Source organism: Pan troglodytes, chromosome 4 (assembly GCF_028858775.2).
Source record: "Pan troglodytes isolate AG18354 chromosome 4, NHGRI_mPanTro3-v2.0_pri, whole genome shotgun sequence".
Taxonomy (NCBI): domain Eukaryota; kingdom Metazoa; phylum Chordata; class Mammalia; order Primates; family Hominidae; genus Pan; species Pan troglodytes.
In genome coordinates, this window is record NC_072402.2 from 32,084,466 (window position 1) to 32,111,659 (window position 27,194).

A 27,194-nucleotide genomic window follows, 5' to 3' on the forward strand; every position below is an offset into this window, starting at 1 on the left:
CAAAAAATTTGATTTTTGAAAATGTTTAAATAGAGCATTAAAGGTGGTCTTTTGTCCTAATCCATCACGCAACTTGAGTCTAAAGGCTTTAACACATGCTCCAAAAAGTTAACAAAAAGCTCATGTGAATTCAAAAATATTGAATATTCACAGGCTGTGACACATTGGAAACTGTTTCACACCTTTGCTGATGGGCATCTGTGTCACTAAATATGGCCTTATTCTATGCATTCTCTCTAGCTCTCTCTTCTCATTCATGGCCTGTATCTGACCCATGACTATCTATTTGTGGCTACCTTACATCTCACAGGATAGAGGACCTGAAATAGAAACAAAAGGACATAGTGGTTGAAAGCACCAAGATCACACATGGGATCATGACAGTTAAAGATGATAAGATCAAGGATGTAGCAAGGCACTTAGTCATAGGAAATAGGTGGAAGTAAGTGGCTATTGCAGGAAGAGAGAGGAAGCCGTAGATCAAGGAACATAAACATAAAAGGCAAAGATCTTACAAGAGTTGTCTGCATAAAAAACAAAGTATTCTAGATTTTTAAAAAATTAACATTATATAAGATGTGAAAAAATGCAGGAATGAATTAAAGAACAAAAGGGAAAATACCAAACTATTCTATATTACGTATTCTTGATGAAAATGTTTCCTATCTTTTGCATGTCAATTACATTTTGATGATTTTAAATCTTACTAAATTTTCATGGGTCTCATGCTCTTTAAAGTATGTGTTTTGCAGAAAAGAACACATTATGAGCATAGACTCTGCAAGTCAGGAATGCATATATTTAATCCTTCTTCATTTTTGAAGAATATTTGCCTTCCTCCTCAACCATTTTAGAATTGTAATTTTCTAAAAGGGGGTTTTCACTGGACAATGATTACTATTACTCAATTATATATTATTGAATTGATTAAAATTTATGGAAACAGGATTGACTAATGTTCCATTGTGAAAATCTAATACTATTTTTGTCCCTGATGTGGACACAGCTACAGTGCTATTTTTATTTTCATTGAAATGACCAATAAAATCAGAAAATTGAACTATAAGTAAAGTTCTGGCAGGTAGTGATCAATCTCAAGAAGGTCATCCCAACCACATCTGTTCTATCTCAGTTACAAAAAAAAAAAACCTGCACAAATAGATGAATCCACCTAATATAAAATTAATTGGTGGACTGAAATCACCATGATTTGACTTCAAAATGGTAAAAATGGTTGTTCAAGGAGTCTTGCACTACATTAACCCAGTGGCAATATCAAAATTATAAGCCAATAATAGACTCAGTCATTGGTTTCAAAATACAAATAACTAGACAGATTTTTGGTTTTAGGATATATATAGTTTTATTCTCTTGACATCAAAAGACTTGCAAGTTTACAACTTGGTTGTCGCATTTAAAGCATGTATTTTTCTTTTTTTTAAGGTGGATCTTCTTGTTCCAACCAAAGTGACTGGCATCATTACACAAGGAGCTAAAGATTTTGGTCATGTACAGTTTGTTGGCTCCTACAAACTGGCTTACAGCAATGATGGAGAACACTGGACTGTATACCAGGATGAAAAGCAAAGAAAAGATAAGGTAAGTCAGCCAAATCGGTTTATAAAGTTCAGAAGTGGAGGATCAAATTACACCCAAGTTTGATTGAATTAACTGCTTATACATCTGTACTGAAAATAGTATCCATATATACTGAAAATATATGTTAAATAAAAAGCTTTAAAGAATAGTACTGTAAAGGGGTTTGCAGTCTGGTATGCAATGGTGCAACCTAGAGGAAAAAAAATTGCTTTACTGATAATATTTTTCATACTATTAATTGCCTAAGATCTGACTATCTAAGATTCACCTAATAGTTTATAAAGGTGATAGAATCTTGAATAGTTTCTCATAATACATATGTAAATAGTTATTGCTAGAATATATGCCACTGTCATTTTCATTATTAAAATAAATTCCTGATGTTAGATAAAATGTTCTTTGGAGAAAAATATTTCAAAGATTAATGAAATTATTTTTAAACATTTATATTTTCTTAATTATTGTAACAAGTAGGAATTTTAGAAATAGAACAATTTTGATTACACAGCTCAACAACAAAAAACTCAGATGTTTTTCTGCTCCGTTTCCTTCATTGTATTTTAATTCATAGGTTTGTTTTATTTTTCTTTTAAATTTATGATCTACTTTGAATTTTATATATACACACCTCTATACACACACACTGTACAAATCAATGCCATACAATTTTTATTTCTTTTAATGTTTAGCATTTTGAGCATCTTTTCATAGTATCTATTGGTTTCAGTATCTGTGAGACCCTGGAGAATGAAGGTGCTCAAGGCCTTATCAATGACTAATTGGGATCAGATGTTTAAATATGGCCTCAGTTGGATTAGTGAAATCAAGTTAATTCGTTGCTTAGAGTCACTATGCAAGGAATGCTAGCTTTCTGAAGACATCAACAAAAACTCTCAGATGAAGGATTTGGAGGAGAATATAACACTGCTTTATACATGTTAAATATTTGAGTTAATAATTATTTTTATGTTATGTAATCCTTTTACTTCCTTATGGTTATTGCATTATTAACTGACAGAGGGGTTGAAACTATCTTTCTTTCTTCAAATATTCAAGGCAGAGAATTTATAAATTTCCCCAGAAACACTAGGGCTGTAATGGCTGTTTAAGTGATTCAACAGTCTACATTTAGTTCACACAAAATTTATTTTAGAAGAGATGTGTTTTTAGCTTTAGATTTGAAAAGCCACATCTAGTCACATGTTAACATCTCAGAACACACCCATGTAACATCTCAGGACACATGCACATTTCACATGTTAACATCTTAGAAATTGGTGTATCTTACATCACAATTTAATTGAGAGCACTTATTCTTTCGTAGATGAACATAAAATAATGGCATGATTTATAATCAATGACGTCTTAAACTGAATAAATATTAGATATTTTGTAAAATTATTTTCAAACTTATTTTGTGAGCTATAGACAAGTGTTTGCCATGATTTATTGCAAATAACTATTTCACTTCCTGTCTTTTACCTTTTACAGTAAGCATTCTGATTCAGTGTATGTTTCATAAGATGAATTTTTTTAAGCTTCATAAGTTATACAGGCTTGAAATTAATGTTAAGACAGATGAGTATTTACTTATCCATGTGTAAGATTCAGTAAACAGCACGTCTATTATAGTGAAATCTTTATATAGATTAGGGAAGAAGCATAAAGAAAATTATGGTTAAACCGTTAAACTGTTGAGATACTTTTTTGTCTCCATTTATGTAAAAAAGTGATTTCATATGTGAGTAATTTAATTTTTCTTATAGACTAGACATTTTCTTGTTAATGTGTTTTATTTCATTATCTCAATCTGAAACTTACATAAAATTTTTGTGTCGTTTGATAGAGTTACTCAGGTTTTCTACATCTTTGCTGATTTTCTGTCTACTTGTACTATCTGTTACTGAGAAAGGAATGTGGAAATTTTCAACTGTCATTATGGATTTGTCTCTTCTTGCCATTATATCAGTGTTTGCTTGATGTATTTTGAAGCTCTGTTGATATGTACATAAACAGATTTTTAATGTCCTTTTGATCAAATCAACCCTTTTTCATTAGAAAATGAACTTCTGTACCCCTGGTACTATTTTTTGCTCTGAAATCTATTTTGTGTGATATTAATAGATATCGATTAACTCCAGCTTTCTTTTTATGAATGCTACCTTAGCATATTATTTTTTAGTATTTTTTCATCCTTTTACTTTTAACCTATTTGTACTCAATATTTGAAAAGTATTCCTTCTATGCAGCATATAATTTGATCTTCTTTTATCCAGTCTATCTCTGCTTTTCAAGTGGAGCATTTAAACAATTTATATTTGATGGGAGTATTAATGTAATTGGATTTAAATTTATCATCTTACAATTTAGTTCCTATTTGTCACATCTATTTTTGTTTGTTATTCCTATTTTTGCACTCTTTTAGATTAATCAAATTTTCAGTGATTCCACTTTAATCGTGTTTGTTGAAACATCAGCCATAACGTTTTGCTATTTTTGTGATTGCTTCAGGATTTGTGATATATATTTTAAACTTTTGAAATCCACCTTCAAATGAATGTTAAGGCCCAGAAACTTACCTCCATAAACACAAGCAAAATAGATTATAGCTATTAATCCACATATTTAGGAACTATAATTATTATAACATACAATTTGGACATGACCAAAATAAATCTTTTTTAAATTGATGTATCATACTTGTGCATATTTGGGGTGCTACATATGATATTTTAATACATGCATACAGTGTGTAATGATCACATCAGCGTTATTGGGATATCCATCACCTCAAACATCGAACCAAAATAAATATTATTGTTAAGAAAAAATAGACTCTACTAGGCAAGTTGGAAAATTGTGAAAGTAGATTGATGCATACTAAAAATAATGTGAGCTGGAATTCTCCTGTGAGACCATAAAGCATGCTATTATTCGTATAATGTAAAATTTTTTAATGAAACCATTTTTATGTTATAAATATATGATAATTGGCTAAACTCAGCCAATTTAACTGGTAGTGTTAAAAAGAAATCTAACCAGTTTGCTTTTAATATTGTAACTAATTAGGCATAATGAAGAAAAGCCTAAGATAAAAGCCTAAGTTTATTATTTACCATTGAAGAAGACAACTGACACCAATAAACTGTAGATAAAAATTCAGTAATTAGTGTTATCATAAGGAAATCTTTTATGGGGAAGAAGGAATTACAGAGCATTAGGTCTCTCCGTTTTTACATAGAAAAGAATTTTATAAAACAAATGAGAAAATGTATTGCCTAAGTTATTTAAACACTTGAAAATGTAGTCATTTTATATGTAAATATACATATATATCAATGAAATATGTTTTTGATAGGTATCAAAATAACTCTTTTGCTTTATTATTACTAGTTCTACTAGATATATTATGTATCATTTCATATATCCTTTATAGATGTCCTCTTCTGTTTAAAAGGGCTCAATACTACTTAGCAATTAATTTTTTCTAACATTGAGTAAGCCATCTCCTGTTGATTCTTAACATTATTTTTGTCTTGTTTTCCATGGTTACTTTCCATAAGAGGAAAAAAAAGTCTTCAATATTTACAAGTGCCAATTCAACCACAAGCTTTCATCCAGACAAATATAATAGATGAATTGAATGTTTCAGGGCAAAACATGTGTCTGTGAGATGTTTTATAGATGCACTTTTCAAACAGAAATATGTATAAACAAAAGCTTCTAAGTCTTCTTTTGTGCTGTTTGTTTTTATTGACTGCTTGCTTTAATAGATTTTTGGAAGGTGGGTGTGGAAGTCTAATGTAGATCCAGACACAAGATTACTTCAGAAAAGTAATCTGAAAATAAATGCAATTTTCTAGGTTTACAGTAAGTGGTATAAAACTCGAAAAATGTATCAATAGCCTTTTTGTTTTTTATTAATCAGAGTGACTAAACCTCAGAAAAGCAATGCCGTATATATATATACGTATACATATACACATTATTATAATTTATATATATTATTATATATATTATATGTATATAATGTATATATACACACACACCCACACACACACAGGAGTATTTAAATATATGTAATAAATATACATGTGTACACACACATGCCAAAAGTCAACTGAAGAAAAATAATACTCTGTTCTCCTTATTGAGATGTCAGTTTTTGAATACCCTCCCATAGCATTCACAAGAATTGCAGTTTACTTTAGTGTTGTTTTTTAGCTAATTTCCACATTAAATCTCTTGTAATTGAGCCTGTGATGACACTCTCATTACAGTCCATACATTTTTATTTTCCCCTTACTAGTCTACAGCATTTTCTAACATTTAACTAACTTTTATATTTCTCTACAGCATTAATTCAGGTACATTTTTATTTGAAAGTCAAATGTTCCTTTGCTCTTATGAAAGTGACATTTGTTTTATACACTTGGAGCTGTTTTTTACTGCATTTAGCAGGAAAACTGCAAAACTTGACAAACACTTTCAGTATTTAATTTTTCAGGTTATAAGCCAAAGTAAAGCAATAATAAATTTCAGGAAGAGTACTTATATGGAAAAATTAGAAATAAAAATGGGTTTTCTCATCCAGTATATTAGTCATAACATCCTAATGTTTAAATAAGTCTGAATTCACAGCATAGGAGCTTTCTTTTTTCAAGAATAAAGAAGCTGGTAATACTCTATTTCATCTCCCTCCCTAAAATTATCCAGGGTTTTGTAAAAGCATAAGTTGAAAAGTTGAAACTTTACCTGGATTTTCCAAAACAGAAAACAAAATCCCCTGTTTCCAATAATACTTTCTTGGTCCTTAAAGAGGAATCACACGTATATTCATCAAGAAATAAACTGCAATATCTTGGTGAACTCTCTAATTCAGTAGTTACCATAATTGTCTGATTATGGCACTCATGAGGAGAGCTTGTTTAAAAATACATATTTCTGGGCCCCGCTTCAGACTCTCTGGAGATGAGCTGGAAATCTAAATGTTTACAGAGGCCCCAGCTAATAATAAGCAAGTGTGTGAAAAATGGCTAATTGATGCCAAAAACAAAATTAAATTTTTGAAACTAAGTGTAGTTCTCTGTTTTTCTAGTGAGAATGGAATTTATTATTATTCTTTAGGACTTTGGCCTCTAAATGGTCAGAGGAAGTCAATATGAATCAATGTTTCTAAAAATAAGATTAAATTTTAATAAGTTTGCCAATTCCCTTATGAAAATCACAAAGTAAACACTAGCTTTAAACAAATTTTAAATTGAAATAATATATTTAAGTAGTTTAGGACGCAGATTAGATGGGGGGATCATCTAGAAGGTGGTGAAATTTATATTCATTCAACTGTGTATTCAGTTGGCAGATTCCATGTGAGAAAAAAATCTGAATATGACACAGTCTCCCAGTCTAATGAGAAGCTCAGTAAAGGTGGAAAAATTTTGATTTAATCCGTTTATTTGGGAAAGTCAAAATATAACCTACTAGGTATATTATTTGATAAAACAACTCTAGGGAAGAAGTAGCACATAGATTATGTCAGTTTCATAAAAGTCCATCACTCTTCAATAGAAGAAAAGAGTCCCTGGTCCTTTTCAACCTCCTTCCCTTTCTCAACATGGGTGTGAAAAATAGAAGCAGCAACATCATCAGTCCTCATTAATAAAGCTGCCAGCCATGGTCTGTATTGAAGGATATATTCAAATTCAACAGTAATTACAGATGTCACAGAGCATCCTGTCATTTCTGCTGAAGTGAGTAGTTTTGGAGAGCTGAAATTAAATTTGAATGTTTAATACCTTGAAAGTCCAACTCCTGGGTAAGGCAGAGGTCAGATGAGTAGTCAATAATACTCATGCTGTTCTTTTGAAATTTGATCTGGGTGAGAAACTTAGAACCTGAAGAATCCCTTAGGGAGTAAATAAAATGGAATTGTCAGTGGCAATCACAGAGGAAGATGATAGCAGGGGGAAAAGCAAAGGGAGTGAATTGTCTTTCAAGAGGGAGCAGCTGCATGTTTCTGAGCAGCAGGATCAGGGACGGTTTCTTTCCATATTACATGGAGACCATTAGTTTCATCCATTCAGAGTCCTGTTACTCTTTTCAAATAAGGCAGAGAAGGAAGGAACGGAGGCTGCTTTCCAAAAAGCAATTTCCAAAAAATACATGACTTTATACAAAACACTAGGATTCAGTAATAGCAAGTGAAGTGTGCCCGTACATGATAGAAATTCATGTAGTCACTTTATTTTACTTACTTAAATATTCAGTGGCTGAGTGACTTAATTGAAACTAAAGTTAAGAAGACCATTATATTATTTCAGAATTGTCTAAAAATAAGGACATTGTTATTTATTTATTTATTTTTATTTGCATATTTTTAACTTGTGTGCATACGTAGACAGGTATGTATATTTATGGGGTACATGAGATGTTTTAATACAGGCATGCAATGTGTAATAAGCACATCATGGATATTGTTATTTAAATAAATACCATTTGGTATCAACTGTTATTCAGAAGTTTCTCTGCTTTTCTACTTGTAATTTAATATTATGAGACCTGACTAGGATATGTGCTGGTATGCCCAAAATAGAATGGGATGCTTGTAAATTTTGCTAAGGCCTCTGACCAAGAATGAAATGTATCAGGAAATATCTAAGTACAGAATAATTGACTTAGCAAAGTGAAAGTGGTTTGCAGGCCTAGATCTGCCTGCTGAGTTGGGAAAGGACAATCTAGTTAAATAAACTGAATTCAGAAAGCAGCATATTGTCATCAATGAGTAGTGTGATAGCAGTTGTTAAGGTACACAGAGAACATAATAGGGACCCACTTATCAGAATCAGTTGTGAAGTGGAGGCCTGGAGTCAAAAACAAGACAGAAAAAAATGGATGCAAGTCCACAAGCAAATAGCCCTGGGTCTCCTAAAAAAAAGTATTATGCTTCCATTTCCATGTTTAACATAAGCTGCAAGTGTCCTACCTAGATCCAAGAACAACTAAGGTGTTTGTTCTTGGATGCGGGGTAAAGAAGGGTTTAAGAGCAGGAAAGGAAGGGGACAACAGGAGATGCGGCTTATGGGATAGAGATGAGCAGAGAGAGGGCTAGTGCCCAATGTAAGTGCAACTGTAGAATGGAACAACTAGCTACATGCTGGAAATGAAAGACAAACCAGAGTGACTCATTAGCCACAGGAACAACCAGAAGCCATTCTGTCTGAAGGAGCTCAGTGATTTTTTTTAAGAAGTCATTCAGTTTATTTGGAAACATCAATGGAAAGCCAGTTGTCCTTCTTTAAGGATTAATTTTGAGGTTTCTAAGAAAATCCTTTGTATATTAGTTCACATTTTCTAATATTAAACACTGTCAATGTAAAATATGCAGTTAATTTTGGACAATGAATCATTTACTTTTCTTGTTGGCATTTGGATGTTTTAACCTTCATCGTTAAAAGACAAAAGAGCAAAAGCAGAATGCTGTCTAACAACAATTAGGTGGTAGAAACAAATATACATCAGGCAGAAAATTCATAAAATTCACCAATATTAGGGTGGGTTGGGGGCAAGGAGCAGGAAGAATGTCCCTACTGGTGTGACTGTTATTTAATGACAGATAACCACCTAGTACAGATGCTATGAAACATCGTTCTCAATAAATTTATGGAGAAAGCAGAAAACAAGTCAGGATAATATGATAATAAGGAGTAAATACATGCTTATTGTTTTTTCTTGCTAATTATCTTTTTTCTCCAAAACTCAGAGTTACATTTTCAGGGAGTTTGATAAACTCCCTTAAAGTTTGAAACAATATAGTTTTTCTAGTTAGCACATGTTTCTGCAAAAAAGGAAAAAATATGTGTGAAAACATAAGGAATATGTTACATAGCAGTATTATCAAAGTAAAATATTCATAAATGAAAAATAATTTAAATGTTGTTTATTATTACATGCTTTATCACCTTACTTTTCCCAGTGCTCAAATGCCAAAAAAGTTAAAATCTTCCTATTTTTATCTTCTCAATCTTCCACCACTCATCAGAAATCACTAAAAACGTGTACACTTAAAATTCTGAATATCTCATGTTTGTGTGTGACTTATTTATTAATAGACCTAATTGCATAATGACAATATTTCTCAGTGAAAAAAATTACTCATGCTTTTATTTAAGTCATTCTTATACAACTACTAAGAAAAATCATCAAGTGTTAGCCCAACTGTGACTCTATGCATTGATTAAAAATGCTAACATATTAAAAATATTGATTAGCGATTAGCTCCCCAGTAGAATGATCAAGACTATCAAACTTTAATAAATTGTTTAAAATTCAGTGATGTTATCATTCATTAAGAGGTAGTGATGAACCTGATGAAAGCAGGAGATGTTAGCTGAGAGAAAATTAGCATTTTGAATAGAAAAAACTACGATGCTATTTTAGGTGAATCTGATAGTTTTCTTTCCTACTAGGAAAACAAGTACTCGATCAATCTGAGTATGATAGAAACTATGTCATTATTTTGATAGTTTAAGTATGCAGTAACCATTGACTAGTGGTGTTAGTCTATTTTGTATTACGATTAAGGAATGCCTAAGACTGGGTAATTTATAAAGAAAAGAGGTTTATTTGGCTCATGGTTCTACAGGCTGTGCAAGAATGGCAACAGAATCTGCTTGGCTTCTGGTGAGGCATCAGGAAGCTTTTTTTACTCATGATGGAAGTCAAGGAGGGAGAAGGCTCATCACGTGGCAAGAGAGGGAGCAAGAGAGAGAGGATAAGGTGACACATTATTTTTTAACAACCAGCTCTTCTGTGAACTAATAGAGCAAGAACTCATTCAATACAATAGGGAGGGCACCAAGCCATACAAGAGGGATCTGCCCCCATGACCCAGCACCTCCCCCTAGGCTACAGCTCCAACATTGAGGATCGCATTTTGACATGAGATTTGGAGGGGACAAATATCCAAACTATATCAATTAGAATATAGCAAAAATTTCAACCCATTTTATTTCTAAATAATCACCAAACAACTAATATTTTGATTGTTTATTATATGGTAAAAAAAATGCTCAAGGACATTAGTTCTACATGATACATATGCCATTTTTACTATCCACCATCACACCATCAGCTGCAATATGTTAAGCAATTAAAAGTCTCCCCCTTAACAGTTTCACAATGCCTTAATTAATGTGGCAGTATTTTTCTACTTTTTCACAGTTTAAATCTGAAAAAGAACAAATGATACCTGTCATATATCCATGTTTATGGGAAACTATAAAAAGATTTTTGAATCTGCCACTCCCTATAAAGTTAATCATTTGGCAATGATTTTTACGTAGCTCCTTTGGTTGAATCTCAAAGAGAAAGTGTGTTAATATGTATAGAGCACTCTTGGGACAAATACACCTATAATAAGCCGTGTAGGGACACTTATTAGAGAGGCAACACATTTCTCATCATCAAAAAGCTTCTGGCATAATTTGAGACACAAAACTGCTTAAAAAATAACTTTAACCAAAGACAGATTCAGTTATTATACCTGTGTGAAGAGGCAGTCCTCTCGATTTTTCTGAAGCTGTGAGCAGAGGACCAAACCCAGAAAACTGAACACAAGAACTAATTTCCTTATTTCCAATAAAGTTAGAAACAAAATCAATTTTGAACAGATAAATGAAATGTCTGATATTTAATAATAATTAAAGGAAGATGTTCCTCATATATGAGTGAAAATAATATAACTTTTACATAACAAAATTGCACTTTTATTTCTTTTCTTCCTTTTGGTAATACCCCAATAGCCATAAGTAATAGCAAAGTTTACTTTTCTCTTCTGAGATCAAGCATATTTTAATAATAATATGCCCTCAACTCATTAAGAAAAGAAAAAAGACCCAAAATTTAGCTTATCCCAAAGAAGAGTTAGTGACTGCTCAGCTTAGGTCTAGCATTCCTCATGTTCTTCATATAGTGTTGCCAGATTTGGCAAATAAAAATACTGACACCTAGTTAAATTTGAATTCAGATAAATGATACATTCTTTAGTATAAGTATATTCAAAATATTTGATCTTGCATCCTTGTTTCCAGTTAAGATCTTCTATGTCTTGTAGCTGGACCAGATGGTCTACTGAGGATACTCAGGAGAGAGGATAAAGGAGAATGACTACTTTCTGTGCCTAGGCAATACACGCTTACGCTCACACCTAGGCACCCTGCTTCAGCTGTACGATTCCACTTTGCCACCCCTGCATCCATCTCCAGGATTGTCTCCTCTCCCTAATACTCTTTTCCCCTCATCATGAGTCTGGCTTAGAAGTCACATGGCTAAGTGCTTAAATCACTTCTGTGTTCATACATAGAGCACGATATTAAGTCATTTCTGACAAGGATAGGGTGAAACTCTTCAATGAGACTTGAAGTGAGGAAAAGTCTCCTAATGCGGGAAGAATTACCAAATACACCAATTTCTCTACTGCCACATCATTTATATATTTACCATGAAGGGTAGAGTCAGGGGTAGAGTCTCAAATTGTTCTGATGAGATGGAAAATACATAGTGTGATTTCAGATGAGAGTTTGAGAGATGAGTTTTGAGCTTCAATAGAGAGGCAAGTTGCTCTGTACTTTTATAGAAAAGAGGAAAGGCATTTCTACATTTCTCATGTTCTACTAAAAAGAAAAAAGTAGATGCCCTTACTTTCCAACTATTCCTGGTAATATCTCCTGGAGATGTCTTTGAAAAGCAGATGGTTTCCCAATTCTACTTTTTCTGTGGGAATATTTCTTATGGCAGTCAACATCTGAGTAGTGGAAGGCAGATAGTTTAAATATATAGCCACAGTTTAGAATGGCATATTTTATGTTTCATAAATCTTTATAGGCAATCATCCTATGTGATATATTTCCTAAGATATTCTCATTACTTAAGGAGACTTTCATCATAAAAGAAGTTAAATATGGTGGTGTATCCTACCTACTGGCTTTTAGACTCTACATTCTAAATGACAGCAAGCTTGGGGAAAGGAAGGTAACAGTCAAGGAGGATGGACTCTTTTGCTTTGATTTTTCACTACATCTTTTTCCCAAGGTCAAGACCTAATAACAAAAGGTAACATGAACTTCTTAGTGAGGCTCTTGGGGCTCTTTCTAAAGAGCTACCAGCTCTCCAGCTACTTAAAGCCAAAGTTATGCAAGAAAACAGTCCGTAGAATGAATGGAGATGGCCACTCTGCCCCAGTCCCTTTGGTCTCTCATCGGGCTGACTGGGATGTTGGCAATTCCTAGCTCAACTTGTCACTCTCACAGTGGGCTAGGGAATCACAAGTATTGCCTATGCCAGCTTGCCAGTAATAGACAAGTTGATACTACTGGGCAGAATAGGATTCCCTAATCCCATATCTTTTTAGGAGCAGTTGAACTCTTCTACGAAAAGCCAGAAGTTAAATGTTCTAAAAAAATACTATCAAAAATGTGCTATTTCCTCCTCTTTTCCAATACTTTCAAATTCCAGAGGATCTAAGAAATAATGAATTTTAGAAAGCTATCACACAGTTCTCTTTCCCAATGAAGAAATATGTTCCCAAACCAGCTTTCATGTCAACTACATGGAAACCAAAGAGAATCTGGCAATTTGAGAAGCAATGAAGGGCCGGAAATGTGGACTTTTATTGCCAGGGTAGGGAAAAAAACACCTTTGCCTATGTTTTGGCCAATTATTATTGGAATCTTTCATTTGTGCATTTTCAGAAAAAAAAAATCTAACAGAAGGAGCAGTAGAGTGCAAATCATGCTACAAGAATTGTAAGTGAACATCAAATTTGTGGTGTAGTAAAGAATTTCTTGGGATATAATCAGAGATTTATATACACTAGGAACATGAAGCAAAGCCAGATTCATTCAGTAAAGTATAGTATTTCTTGAAGCCAAAGATCTACTTTTTAACATAGTTACAATAGAAAGCAAACTTTAGAGCCACAAGAAATTTCTTGAGAGCAACAATGGGAATGGAAATAATTTTTTTAGAGAACGCATATATTCATTTTAATGGTTTAAATGGATCATGCCCTTGTGAAAGAGAGACTATGGAACCTGCCCCATGTTTTGTTTTTCACTTCTCCCATCAAGCAAAAATGTTCTATAATTAGATTTTTGAAGTTAAATAAGCAGTTTGAAAGCCTCAGGTAGTTTCATGGAGAAATCTTGGGAAGCAAAGAAGTCTCTGAAGCAAACAGGGTCTAGATTTTCAAAGGGTTTGTGGAACAAAACATCATTTTAAAAAGAACATAGATAAAATTAATATCCAATATGAATTATGGTGCAGAATTATTATATATATGACCATGCATGATAGCTTTAAGAAAATCTGACTGCAGTTTCTTAAGGGATTTCAAAAGAAACCCAAGTAGATGGACAAAGTAGTATTTCTCAAAGGACCTATAAGCTTTTATGGAAATGATATTAAAGAAATACAGGAGAATAAAGAAGTTGAATTTTTTGTTACTGAAATATGCAAGAGGACAAGTAACACTGGTTGTTTGATATGCTTATTAGGTTTATGCCCATGAGAATAAATATCATCCAGAAATTGAAAATAAGAACAGCAAGTAAAATAGAGAGAGTAGAACCTAACAGTAGAAGGTTTAGAAAGTATACTTATGGGCCAAAATAAACAAATTTCAATGGATTGTCCTTTGAGGATTTATTCAAAGAATCAGAATAGAAAGTAAGTTCACAATCAACTTTAAAGCCTGAATGTCTGTCACACGCTGGCGCATGATGTTGGGGAAGTTGTAGATACAACCCTTTCAGACAATTGAGGTTCCTTTTCCAACTGTCAGTGTTTCAGACAACAAAACTTAGATGAAACCTGTAGCCCTTCAATACCAATTACTCATCACAAATTCAGGATTCCCTAAACCCACCCTCACTTTTGACATCAATTGCACATTCACAGTTCCCCAAGATCATTCTCAGGTTTGATAATTCAATAGAAAAACTCACAAACACAACTAAAATTATCATACAGTTATCATTTATCACGATGAAAGGATATGGATACAGATCATCTAAGGGAAGAGACATATGGGGCAGAGTCCAGGAGAGTCCAGGAATGAGCTTTCAGTTGTCTTGGAGACTTCTGGAGAGTAGTAAGTTCTCTCAGCAATGTTATGTGACAATAAGCCCAGAGTATTGCCAACTAGGAAGCTCACCTTAGCGTTGGTATTCAGAGTTTTTGTGGAAGCTCTGACATTTAGACATGGTTGACCATCTGTATGGCTAACCTTAGTTTCCTCCTTTTCAGTGGTCAAGCTGACCTGAAGACCCCACTGTAAACCACAATGTTAGCATAGGCTATCTGGTGTGGCCCAGGGCCCCCTGGGAAACAAAAATACTCCTCTCAGACAGGCCATTCCAAGGGCTTAGAGATTACCTTCAAGTTGCAGAGGGTGAAAAACAGACTCCTCCTTGGGTAAGGTTAACATCTACTGCACACTCGTATTACACACGGTTTTGTAGACTGTACACTGATCACTGGAATGACATGTGTCTGTAAACGCTATGCTTACACTAGATTTGACACATCCTAAACTCTGCAGAAGAACTGTTCAATAGAAAAAAGATGATGGTCAGCAATTTACTTCAAGATAGTACACACAAGCAAACTCAAGATTAAGATGTGTCTAGATATGTTTCTTACAAAGAAGACAAGATGATCAACTCCTTTTGGATACAGAAAAATAAAGTGATTGTCTAATATGTTACAATTAGTGGTTGATATGAAAACAAGTCCTCTTCGCATTTGATCTCTTATCTGTAGATTACACACATTATATTTTCACAAACCGGGACATGTAACTTTATCATTGTCTTTGGCTCTACTTTAAGGTCTTATGTGTACATTTTGGTTGAATTTTTTTCCATTTGACTTTCACCTGCTGATAAATTGTTTCGGTTAGCTATGACCTTATTTCAGCTTTGGAGGGTAATGGTTCCACTCAGGATGCTATGGGATGGAAGACACTGTGGTAGCTCTCTGTTCCTTTCTGTCAATGACAATTTGTGCTATAGTGTTGTTGGGCTGCCCTATAGTGAAGGCTGATCCCCCAGCTCATTCTGCAGACTGATGATCAATATAGACACTTATTAACAAAGTCTACTGGCTCCAACAGAAACCCCTACTTTTTTGGTGACCCTCTTAGAATATAATTCTCAATATCACTATTTTCCAAAGAAACATTTCTTAGAATATTGAAATTTATCTGGAAATGAATTTCTTGTTTCCTTATTACATCCGGAAGAATGTACTCATATTGAGGCTAATTTTGTTACAGAGTTTAATTGGTTTAGTGGAATTGATCGCAGAGAAAAACATCAAGAATAATATACTAGCCTTTCAATCATGAAATGGTTTCAGGATGCTGGTAAATTTTCCTAGAAAATTGAATTCACAGAATGATAGCTGCAGTCTATTTTGGCTAAAAGAATTAAACTTTGGTTTCAGACTTTTTAAAGCCAATCACTTATAGAAGTTTCATACATGCAAAGCTTCCAATAAGATTTGTTTAATATGATATAGATGTATGCCACTAACTAAAATGTTTAAAAATAATTTTCTATATATTTTGATTTTTTTTCCTTTTTAATAAAAAAAATTGATTTTTGGAATGCTTGCATATAGGGCAAAGTAGAACATAAATTTTAGATTATCCTAAAATATTACTGAAAATCTAGCCCTAGAATTAGAAACAAAGAAAGCTCTTTCCCAAACTATTCAAATGGAAAAATGTTATGTTTGACATGATTCATGCATACTAATTCCGTGAAATTTTTCATAAGACTTTACATCACTTAAAGCGTTGATTCAAGTTGTAACTCTGAAATTTTTGACAGTCAAAAAAATTGAAGTAATGTTGATACTAAGTATATACAAATAAATTTTATGATCCTGAACTATAATAAGCATCTGTCCCTTATGTCAGCCACAAAAATCAGAATTATATACTTATATAATATATAAATAGTTGCTTTATAAAACAGATACAAGTAAAAAAATTGGAAAACCCTCACTGAGGAGAAATTATGAAAATATCCAAAATCTATTTGACCATAAATCAATCAACTATAACCCCAAATGCAATATAATTATTCTACATTTTAGACTGCATTGATAGAAATATTGCATCTACAACAAAGGTGCACTCTATCTTTTGAGTTATTCACAGTATGTCTACATTCTGTGTCCCAATAAATACCACACTTTCACTGAGCCATAGTTAAAACAGATGTTAGTCAATGGAATGCAATCAAGATTATAAGTCTGAAAATCATGCAACATGAGGAACTTTTTAAGGAACTATGAATGTTTAGCCTAGAGTGCTGAAGTTGAGTTTTTGAGAGGTTTGTGTCAATTATTGTTAAGTATGTCAAAAGTTCTTTTGATGAGCTAAGTTTGTTCTATATTCATTGAGAATTAAGCACTAGATTCAATAGATTGAAGTGAGAGATATGCATTTTAGTCTTCTAAAAAGATAGACTTTCAAACTGTCTAAATACATACCTGTCCTATTGTATTGAGGCATGCCATGAATAGGCTGAAAGTTCCATGTTAGAAATATTAGAGGGAAAAGTTATTGATAGCAGATCTCTGAGTTCTCTTCCAAATCTCAGATTCTTTCATTATATGGGTAGAATTAGATAAAAACAGGGTTTCTGAGGATCAGAGCTACCAAAGACTGTTCTTATTTAACTTCTCCATTAGTGCTCTGGATGAAAGCACAAAGGATTGAAATTATGTATGTTAAATAAAGAATTCTGAGCTTTCAGCCCAGCACCTCTGCACACACACACACACACACACACACACACACACACACACAGACACAGACACATACATGCTGCCCTAGGAAAATGCATCTTTACCTTTGTCCTCTATCCCTTAAGCACAGCAGGTCAGTGTACAGATACAGTCAGTAAGGCCAGTGGTATGCTTGATACCATAAACAAAGCAAATACAATCAATAGAAAAAACTTTAGAAAGTCTCACTCAACCTTTATATTTCCACAATATCTGAAATCCCAGATGCGGTTCGACTATAGTCTCCAAATAGCAGAAGAAAAATAATGAAATCTATAAGGGGGCAACAAAAGCCCAGAGGGATGAAGTGATGGTCACTTGAAATCTTAATAAAATACTGGTGTTTAATACTGATGTAAAATGCTGATGTTTAGTCATAGGGAATCTATCTAAAAATGCTTAGAACCACTCGCTATTTGAATGATGTGAACAACAATTCCAAAAAGTTAGAACAATGGGAATCTCTTTAAAACTTTTAATCAGTTAAGTTTAGGACAAATGAAAAGAAGCACATTTTTACAAACTAGATGATTTTCTAAAGAAATCGTATGTGCAAGAAATCCCCAAGGGATTCTTTGATATTTAGAGTCCTATTCGATGACTGCTAAAAGAAACTGAAATATGCCCCACCTCTCTGACTACATTGTGGAGGATAATGTTACTTTGTTCCATGATCCCTGGAGGCCTCCTATTGATGATGTCTATACTGGCCTGAATAGACCGTGGTCCCTAACAAAGAATGGTAGCTCGTCTTATAAAAAATGTATTAATGCTGCTAGAAACAAGATTTTATTGTTTTATTTTATCTGATATTCTCTCCGTGCTGAGATTTGAATCCTCTGAAGAATCTGATTTGTATTTTCAACCAGCATCACAAGAGAGTTAACCTTAGGAAAGAGAAAATCAAGATAGCTACATTGAGGGAGTTGTATTTTTCTTTCTCTTATCTTCTCTTAGGTTGTAATTATGGAAGCTTCTGCAAAGTACCTTGAGTGTTTTTTGATCAAGGCCCCATGTGTTAGAAAAAGCCTGAGAGACCTCTAAGCAATATCATGTTTGAATATATCAGCAAATTTGTCATCAGCTAATTAGCCTCCTTCCTGAACTGAAACGTGTGCATAGTTTTTCTAAAAAATTCTACATTGAACTGTGTCTTTCTCATGTAAAATATTTTCACTCCTATATAGAGATTCAATGTTCTCCATCAGTCTTTTCAGACTTCAGTTTTAGTTCAGATGCTTATGTCTCTAAAATGTGCCTGTGAAAGCACTTTCTAGAAATCTTAGAGATTTTACGAAGTTAACTAAAAATACTGTGTTTGCATTCCTTTGCAAGGTGAAATATTTAGGTAGCATTCTTAAGCAGGGGCTTCCTAGTGCTTGAGATAAGAAAACAGCACATGTGCCACATGTTTACACAACAAGTACAAAATATCATCCTGGAATTAGCAAGTGGGTGCTTTGTGTTCTGTACGTGTCATTACTGAGAGGCCTCTGAAAATAAAAATATATTTTCAGTACTTTGAGGCTGTAAATTCTGTGATTCTAGTATAGATTTCGGCTGTTTTTCTGTGAACGTTATTGTTTTATTAATCATCCTGTTTCATGAAACTTCACTTTTTTTAAGTGAACATGCAAATATCCATGACTTTCACATATTAAATCAGAAATTTCATAGTTGTTTTCAGTTCCAGAGCTGATATAGTTTCTCTGTATGTATTCTTCATTATAAAGAAATAAGTATAATTAATAATTCAACTAATACTTTCTGGGTTGATAGTTCGCATCAAAACCTGTGCTAGAGAGCAGACACTTAAGAGAAAATTGTTTCTTTCTGTATTTCCTTCCCAAGAAGTGGTATAAAACTATATTTTGGGCTGTTATAAATCTTGCAATGAAAGTTAATGAATTTAAACTCTATTATCCCAGAGATATACATTAAGTTCACTAGCAGGGCTACAAAATTGGATTTTAGATTCCGTATTAAATTGTAATACCACAATCTCAGTGAAATATTTGAATCCAACATCATATGTCAGAGAGGATGTCAGTAAACCAGAGCTTATTTTCTGCTGTTGCAGTAGCAACAGTCTCTCAAGATTTTTGGTGAGTGTTTATGATATGTCCTGTACCTGTGAGTTTTGCTAACAGAGACATTGTAACATAGTAGTAGCACATTTCAGTCCAGAATGAATTATTCCTTTGTGCAAGACAGGGCATTACTAAGCATAAAATGCCTGCTAAATGAATATGAATTTAGATATGCCAGCAGAACCAGCAGAGAGACTTTTCAGTCTTGTCTATTGCTCCTATTAATCAGTGCCATACTGCCTAATGCTTTTGAGGAGAATATGATTTTTTTCTTTCCAGGAGAACATTTGTGGCCGTATAAGACTGAACCAATCTAGCCTAGAAGGCTTTTAAAACATTCCCTTTAATTTCAGAATGCTGAAAGATGTGGGTTAAGTATTCTGTCATGTGATGATGGAGTTTGGTTGTTTTTTGTTTTCTACTTTAAGGATTTTATTTTCAGGTGTCTCTGGCCACATAGTTATGTTTTGATGCCAAACAAGAAAGAAATTTGATGTCAAACAAGAAAGAAAATTATCTTCTAATTATAAGATGCTTCATAAAGCAAAAACAGAAAGCGTTGAAGAGATTTTTACTCTAAAAATTTAAACTAAATCTAAAAATCTAAACTAAATCTAAATTTTTAAAAATGTAGATATAAAATAGTTAGAAATCACTTTAATAAGAAATGTTCAGAATCTATAAGAAAAAAAGGATAAAATCTTCAGATAAAGACTAAATAATATAAATACCTCAGTTTACCCCAACATAATTTATAATTTAATGCCATTCCTATCAGGGTCCCAGTGTTTTAAATTTGTTTTGTTTTCTGAAGCAGACATTTGTCCAAGTTATTATGAAAGTCTTTTGGGGAAGAGCAAGTGGCCATAGTAATAGTAAAGCTCCAAAAAAAAAAAAAAAAGCATTTTTACAAAAGAAGAAAGAAGAATAGACGTGCAATGCAAAGTGTCAGGATATTATAAGTCATATTGATCCCAATAGTATTGTATGGATCCAGGAATTAATAGATGAAGCCAAAAAAGAAGAGAAAAACAGTTCAAAAACAGCATTGATTGCGTTGTCTCATTTGGAGATGGGCTAGTTTTATTCTCTATGTGAGAAGAAGTGGGCAAAAGGCACTGTGATAGAGGCCGTTAGTGCTCACCAGATAGCCTTGTGCTTCTCTCCAGTGCCCAGCCTCCTTTGCTGTTAGGCTGGAGTCATGTAATTAGGTAAGGTGAAACAGATATATACAGAAGTGATATAAGCTGCTTCCATACTTGTTCTCTTAAACACTCTGCACAGTCTGCTAACTCTCCCTCCCCTTGCCCCTTGTGAATGTGGAGGCCACATGCTCCAGATGATAGCTGTACTTTGCAAGCAGCTTGGATCTCTGAGTCACCCCGTGGAAGAGAGCATCTTCAGCAAGCTACATGACTAACGTCAGCCTGTGACATAAGCAAAAAATGAATACCTGTTGTATTTTTTTTAATTGAGAGAAACAAGTAGAGGAAAATGATAGACCTATGAATGTCTGCATTAAACAATAAAGGTTTAACTCTTTAAACATTAATTGACCATTTAATTTAAAATAATTATTATTAAAAAGAAGCTGCAATATATTTTGAAGAAAAGAAAATGAATAGTTATCAAATATCGTGTTTGGGGAAAATGTTCCAAACAGGAACATAAAAATAATTTCAAAGAAAGAAGGCTGTGTGACTGACATTTTTCTGCTCTTCTTTATTAGGTTTTCCAGGGCAATTTTGACAATGACACTCACAGAAAAAATGTCATCGACCCTCCCATCTATGCACGACACATAAGAATCCTTCCTTGGTCCTGGTACGGGAGGATCACATTGCGGTCAGAGCTGCTGGGCTGCACAGAGGAGGAATGAGGGGAGGCTACATTTCACAACCCTCTTCCCTATTTCCCTAAAAGTATCTCCATGGAATGAACTGTGCAAAATCTGTAGGAAACTGAATGTTTTTTTTTTTTTTTCATGAAAAAGTGCTCAAATTATGGTAGGCAACTAACGGTGTTTTTAAGGGGGTCTAAGCCTGCCTTTTCAATGATTTAATTTGATTTTATTTTATCCGTCAAATCTCTTAAGTAACAACACATTAAGTGTGAATTACTTTTCTCTCATTGTTTCCTGAATTATTCGCATTGGTAGAAATATATTAGGGAAAGAAAGTAGCCTTCTTTTTATAGCAAGAGTAAAAAAGTCTCAAAGTCATCAAATAAGAGCAAGAGTTGATAGAGCTTTTACAATCAATACTCACCTAATTCTGATAAAAGGAATACTGCAATGTTAGCAATAAGTTTTTTTCCTTCTGTAATGACTCTACATTATCCTGTTTCCCTGTGCCTACCAAACACTGTCAATGTTTATTACAAAATTTTAAAGAAGAATATGTAACATGCAGTACTGATATTATAATTCTCATTTTACTTTCATTATTTCTAATAAGAGATTATGTGACTTCTTTTTCTTTTAGTTCTATTCTACATTCTTAATATTGTATATTACCTGAATAATTCAATTTTTTTTCTAATTGAATTTCCTATTAGTTGACTAAAAGAAGTGTCATGTTTACTCATATATGTAGAACATGACTGCCTATCAGTAGATTGATCTGTATTTAATATTCATTAATTAAATCTGCAGTTTTATTTTTGAAGGAAGCCATAACTGTTTAATTTCCAAATAATTGCTTCATAAAGAATCCCATACTCTCAGTTTGCACAAAAGAACGAAAAATATATATGTCTCTTTAAATTTAAATCTTCATTTAGATGGTAATTACATATCCTTATATTTACTTTAAAAAATCGGCTTGTTATTTGTTTATTTTATAAAAAATTTAGCAAAGAAATATTAATATAGTGCTGCATAGTTTGGCCAAGCATACTCATCATTTCTTTGTTCAGCTCCACATTCCCTGTGAAACTAACATCTTATTGAGATTTGAAACTGGTGGTAGTTTCCCAGGAAGGCACAGGTGGAGTTATTTGTGAGAAGCAAAGTGTTTACTAATGACAAAGTAGTAAACCATTTTCAAGATGAAAATTGATTTCTATTTATTTTGCTTCAAAGGTCCTGAAAAAATAAGCAATTATCATAACAATTTGTTATTGATACTGGAGGTTTCATTGACATGTCTCTCAAATTAAAGCTCACACTGCCTCCATAAAAGTCTTCAACATCTAATTTATAAGCTTTACAAGTATTTATTTTATAAGGCTTAGAAAGAATTATTGGAGTTTTAAATTAAGTGTATTGGAAAAGAAAGGATGGTATGTGTACGAAATGTTAAGATCCTACGCAACACTGCTATTTTTTTCCTTTAATATTTGTGCTGCATAACAAAAGCCACTAGACTGTTACTGTCTTGTCTGTCCATGTGTTAACAGCATTTCTTAATGATGTATATATGGAGTGGTCTTCAATCATAATGAAGAATTTAAAGAGAAAGTCAATCGTATTGGCATTTTTAATAAGAACAAAATTAGTTCGTCTAAGGGGACTGGCTGGCCACATATTTGTTCCTTGCCCATATGCTTTCTACTTCTTGTTCTTATTATGAAATTATGAATTTGAAGCCTCTGAAATGGTGATCAGTTTTCAACATCTTTCAAAAACAAAATTACTATTTCCCCCATATTGCTTTTTTTAGATAACTTTAAAGTTAGGATTTTAAAATATTTGTAACTGGCTAAATTTTAAAGTCATGTGACAAATAATTACTTAGGTTCAGAAATATACACACACTTACTCTTTAGCCAGTTTCTTTCAAGGTTTACTGTCCCATCAGATATCTAGCCATTTTCCTTTGCAAATTACATACATTCTTTAGTATATTTTTAAGATTATTACTTATGCTTTATGATGATTTAGTTTTTCAAAATTATTTATAGCTTCATATGATGTTTTGTAATTTTTTCTATTGATATCTGTTTTAAAAATATTTTCCAAGGAAGTTGATTAAAATTATATTTGTTACCTTTTAGAAAAAGCATTGAAATGAGTTTCTCTTGCTTTTTCGTTTTCCCTCTGCTTTATATGCTCTTCGCAATACATCACGTCCAACGGGATACCTATTGTTCCGTGACACCCAAAATTGATGAGAGCAAAGGGGTTGCACCATATGGAAATGTTGACAACTATTGTAAAGTAGTATTATGAAGTAGCTTTTGTGTCATTCATGTCGATGACATGAAAGTGAAGTAAATTTATTCTATGTAAATTCACACTAAAACCAATACAGTACCATAAGTAGAATACATGTAAGAATCACCTAGTCTTCACTATATTGAGTAAATATAACATGCTAATTTTACAATTAATGAAACTAAACTTTTAAACATCTCCATTATATCTACATCCTTTTGAAAGTATTTATCATAGTTGCCAGTTTTAATTTTAGGATTGACTTTCTCTTTCTGAATGACTTCATAAAGTTTGGTGTGAATTTTGAAGACTTGGGTTACTAATGATTGTATCTTTGCTAGTCAACAAATTATGAAATATAATACTCAATGCGTCTGATGTGTCATTAAGTACAGAAATAACTAAGACACAAATAACCTTTGCAAACCTTCAAGCTGTGTAATATTCCAATGTTGTTTTTTTCTTTGTATATATACTTATATCACGTAGGATGTAAAACCAGTATGACCTTGTCTAGTCTCCAAACTTAAAATAAACTTTTGAAAATCTGGGATTCTTTTGAAGCAGTTGTAATTAAACACATTTATAAGAATACACAAATTGTCTGAATGTGAATGCCCACTACTCTTGACCACATACTTGGTTCATTTTTGCCTTGCACAGGACAGTTGAACAGATACAGAAAAAATAGAAATTACAACAACCTCTAAATATATATTGATTTTAGCTAAACTGGTCTTTTGAAGATTATTAAAATGTATGCATTCTTCCTGCTCCTTTTAGATGCAGAAGTTTTACTAGAATATTCTCAATCCAAAGTCATTTTTGGCCTCATGTATAAAGCATTGTGTAACAGGACTGATCTGCCCATTGTTAATCAGATGATATTGGTATCATTTCTATAGTTTTTTCAGTTCATGATGCTCAGGAGTATGATGAAGAAATCCAGTCAGTGGTAAGCAATAATATAACAGTAATAATGTATTTATCCATGTAACATTAGCTATTGAATAATGAAAATCATAACGTGGATTCTTCATAAATCCTGTTTCTAGCTCTCTGGAAGTCACTGGTGAAATACTAAATCTGTGTACTTGCTATTGTTTTGACATTTTCTTAGGATGCAAACAATTTAGGGAGGAATTAAGATATGAAAGGTTACTACTTATTTGAGCTTCAGTGAGTCTCTGATAGCTCCCAGAACTGACTAATCACATTTATGTACTCATACACATTCCCATTTAAATGCATTTTAATATCAGCAGATCAATGGGATTCCATTGTTTGCCTAATTTTTGCACATACTCAAAAACAAACAATAAATGTGCTTTTATTAAATAAGAGAAATTATACATATATTTTCAGTAGAGCTAATAAGGAATCATGACAACATCTATACAGGGTACAATTTTACAATATTTAATAATTATCCAACATAAAATTTTCAAGTATAAAACTTTTAAGATTACTGATTCTAGATTCAAAAATAAAAAAAGCATTTCAAATTCCAAGAAGAAAAGTCTGCATAGGCTGAAATTTGTGTTTTTTATAAAGTATTACTAATAACTTCATGAATGGAAAATATTATCTCTATATAACCTGAATTTTAAAACATCTATCAGCTTTGCATACATGACTTTAATTAAGATTTTGATAAAGAAACATTAATGTTTACTGTCAGAAATTCAGTGCTCTCTATCTCTTTTCAAAAGGCTAATTTTTAAAAAATTAACAATCACTTTAGTATGCTATTTATTTGTGAAAAATATTGCCTCTAGCCTTTGAGATGCAAAAGGATCCTTTTATCTGCACAGGTAAAATAGAAGACCAAACAACTTTGCCAGTTGAGAAATGTTTCAACTACCCTGAAATAGAATGCACTGTCATTTGTCTTTACAAAGACAAAGAATACCTTGTGGAAGTAGCAATTTTTCTATTGATTTTGAAGGGGGAAATAGGTTTCTTGATTCTATTGCAGTAAATGCCTATAATTCATATTGGCTGTTTCAACATTGCCACCAAATAAAGTGTTTTCCACAGTAGGCAAGTGCACTTACTCAAAGAGTTATTTCTATTAAATGAATTTGGTAGCAGAAACAGGAAAACATAAAAGGCTCCATGTTCAACAATTTTTGCATAACTTCGCAGAAGCTGATTGAGTCATATGAAAGCACTAATACTTTGGAAATATGGTGTCGAACCATCAGCAAATGGCCACCATATTACATGATTAAGCATTGCTTAATCGGTGACTGCTTCCGATTGAATTTTATTTTAATGTCCTTGAAGGCATGAACCACACTGCTCCATATTTATGTAAAATCCCCATAGTGCCCTTCATATATCCACACATATGTTAACGATGATAAATTACAATGTAAGCTCAACCTGCTGCCACCTGTAAAGGGAGTGGTGGCAGTGAGACTGATGGTGCATCTAAACAATATATCTCTGGCCAGGCACGGTGGCTCATGCCTGTAATCCCAGCACTTTGGGAGGCCGACGTGAGCAGATCATTTGAGGTCAGGAGTTTGAGATCAACCTGGCCAACATGGTGAAACCCAGTCTCTACTAAAATACAAAAATAAGCCGGGCATCGTGGCACATATCCATAATCCCAGCTACTGGGGATGCTAGGCAGCAGAATCCCTTGAATCCAGGAAGTGGAGGTTGCAATGAGCCGAGATCGCGCTACTGCACTCCAGCCTGGGTGACAGAGCAAGACTCCATTTAAAAACAAACAAACAAACAAACAGTATATCCCCCATGTTCAATATGGAAACAGCTTGTGATAACCTACATAAGCATCAGGCAAAAACATTCCTGAGAATTCGAGGGAAGACAACTGTGCATATGACAAAGAGATAAGGAATGTTTTCAGTGATGAATAAGTGACAAATTAAACATGGATTTACACATATTTTATCATTTTTCCACTTTTTAGTGATTGTATAGTTGGGATTTAAAGAAACATTAATAATAAAAAAGGCTTTGCCTTTCAGGAAGAGAAACCTTAGCAGGCCAGTGGCCCTAGGGAACATGAGAAGCACAGTGCTTTTCAAGGCTAAAGGCATTTTCTGCCTGGACCCAGGAAAGAGGAACTGGGCAAAGAGGTTAAAAATAGCATATCTCAAAGGAAGCACTAAATAATCAATATTAGGCAGCTTTATTTCCTCTGTTGTCAAGTTTCTTAGGTAATAATATTTTTTAAATGCTACTTTTTAATAGTAGAAGCATCCTCCCTACCCACTCCCCGCTCAAATCCCTGTTTGTAGTGGTATAAACACCTTGATAAGATGCTTGAGACATGGACTGAGAGTCTGAAAACCACGTGTAAACAATAGTAAAACAATGTTTCCAAACTGCTAATATAGAGAAACTGCTGGGTCCAGACTAGTAGTATCTTTTTAAAAACATTAGACACTTCAGGACAAGAGAAGAGACGAGAAGGAAGGAGTTAGAATAGGAGGAGAGAAAAATATAAGTCCTTTGTA

The 27,194-nt window shown here is 33.2% G+C and overlaps 1 protein-coding gene across 2 annotated transcripts in view; it reads left to right on the forward strand.

Annotated features, from left to right (window-relative positions):
- EDIL3 (EGF like repeats and discoidin domains 3) overlaps window positions 1-24,251 on the forward strand; it is a 441,707-nt gene extending 417,456 nt beyond the window's left edge. For both annotated transcript variants that reach the window (XM_001146806.6, XM_526867.7), the window contains 2 exons: window positions 1,444-1,599; window positions 21,274-24,251. In XM_001146806.6, the coding sequence (XP_001146806.1) occupies window positions 1,444-1,599; window positions 21,274-21,423 (306 nt within the window). In that variant the 3' untranslated portion in view covers window positions 21,424-24,251. The remainder of the gene's footprint in view (window positions 1-1,443; window positions 1,600-21,273) is intronic.
- The last annotated feature ends 2,943 nt before the right edge of the window (window positions 24,252-27,194 follow it).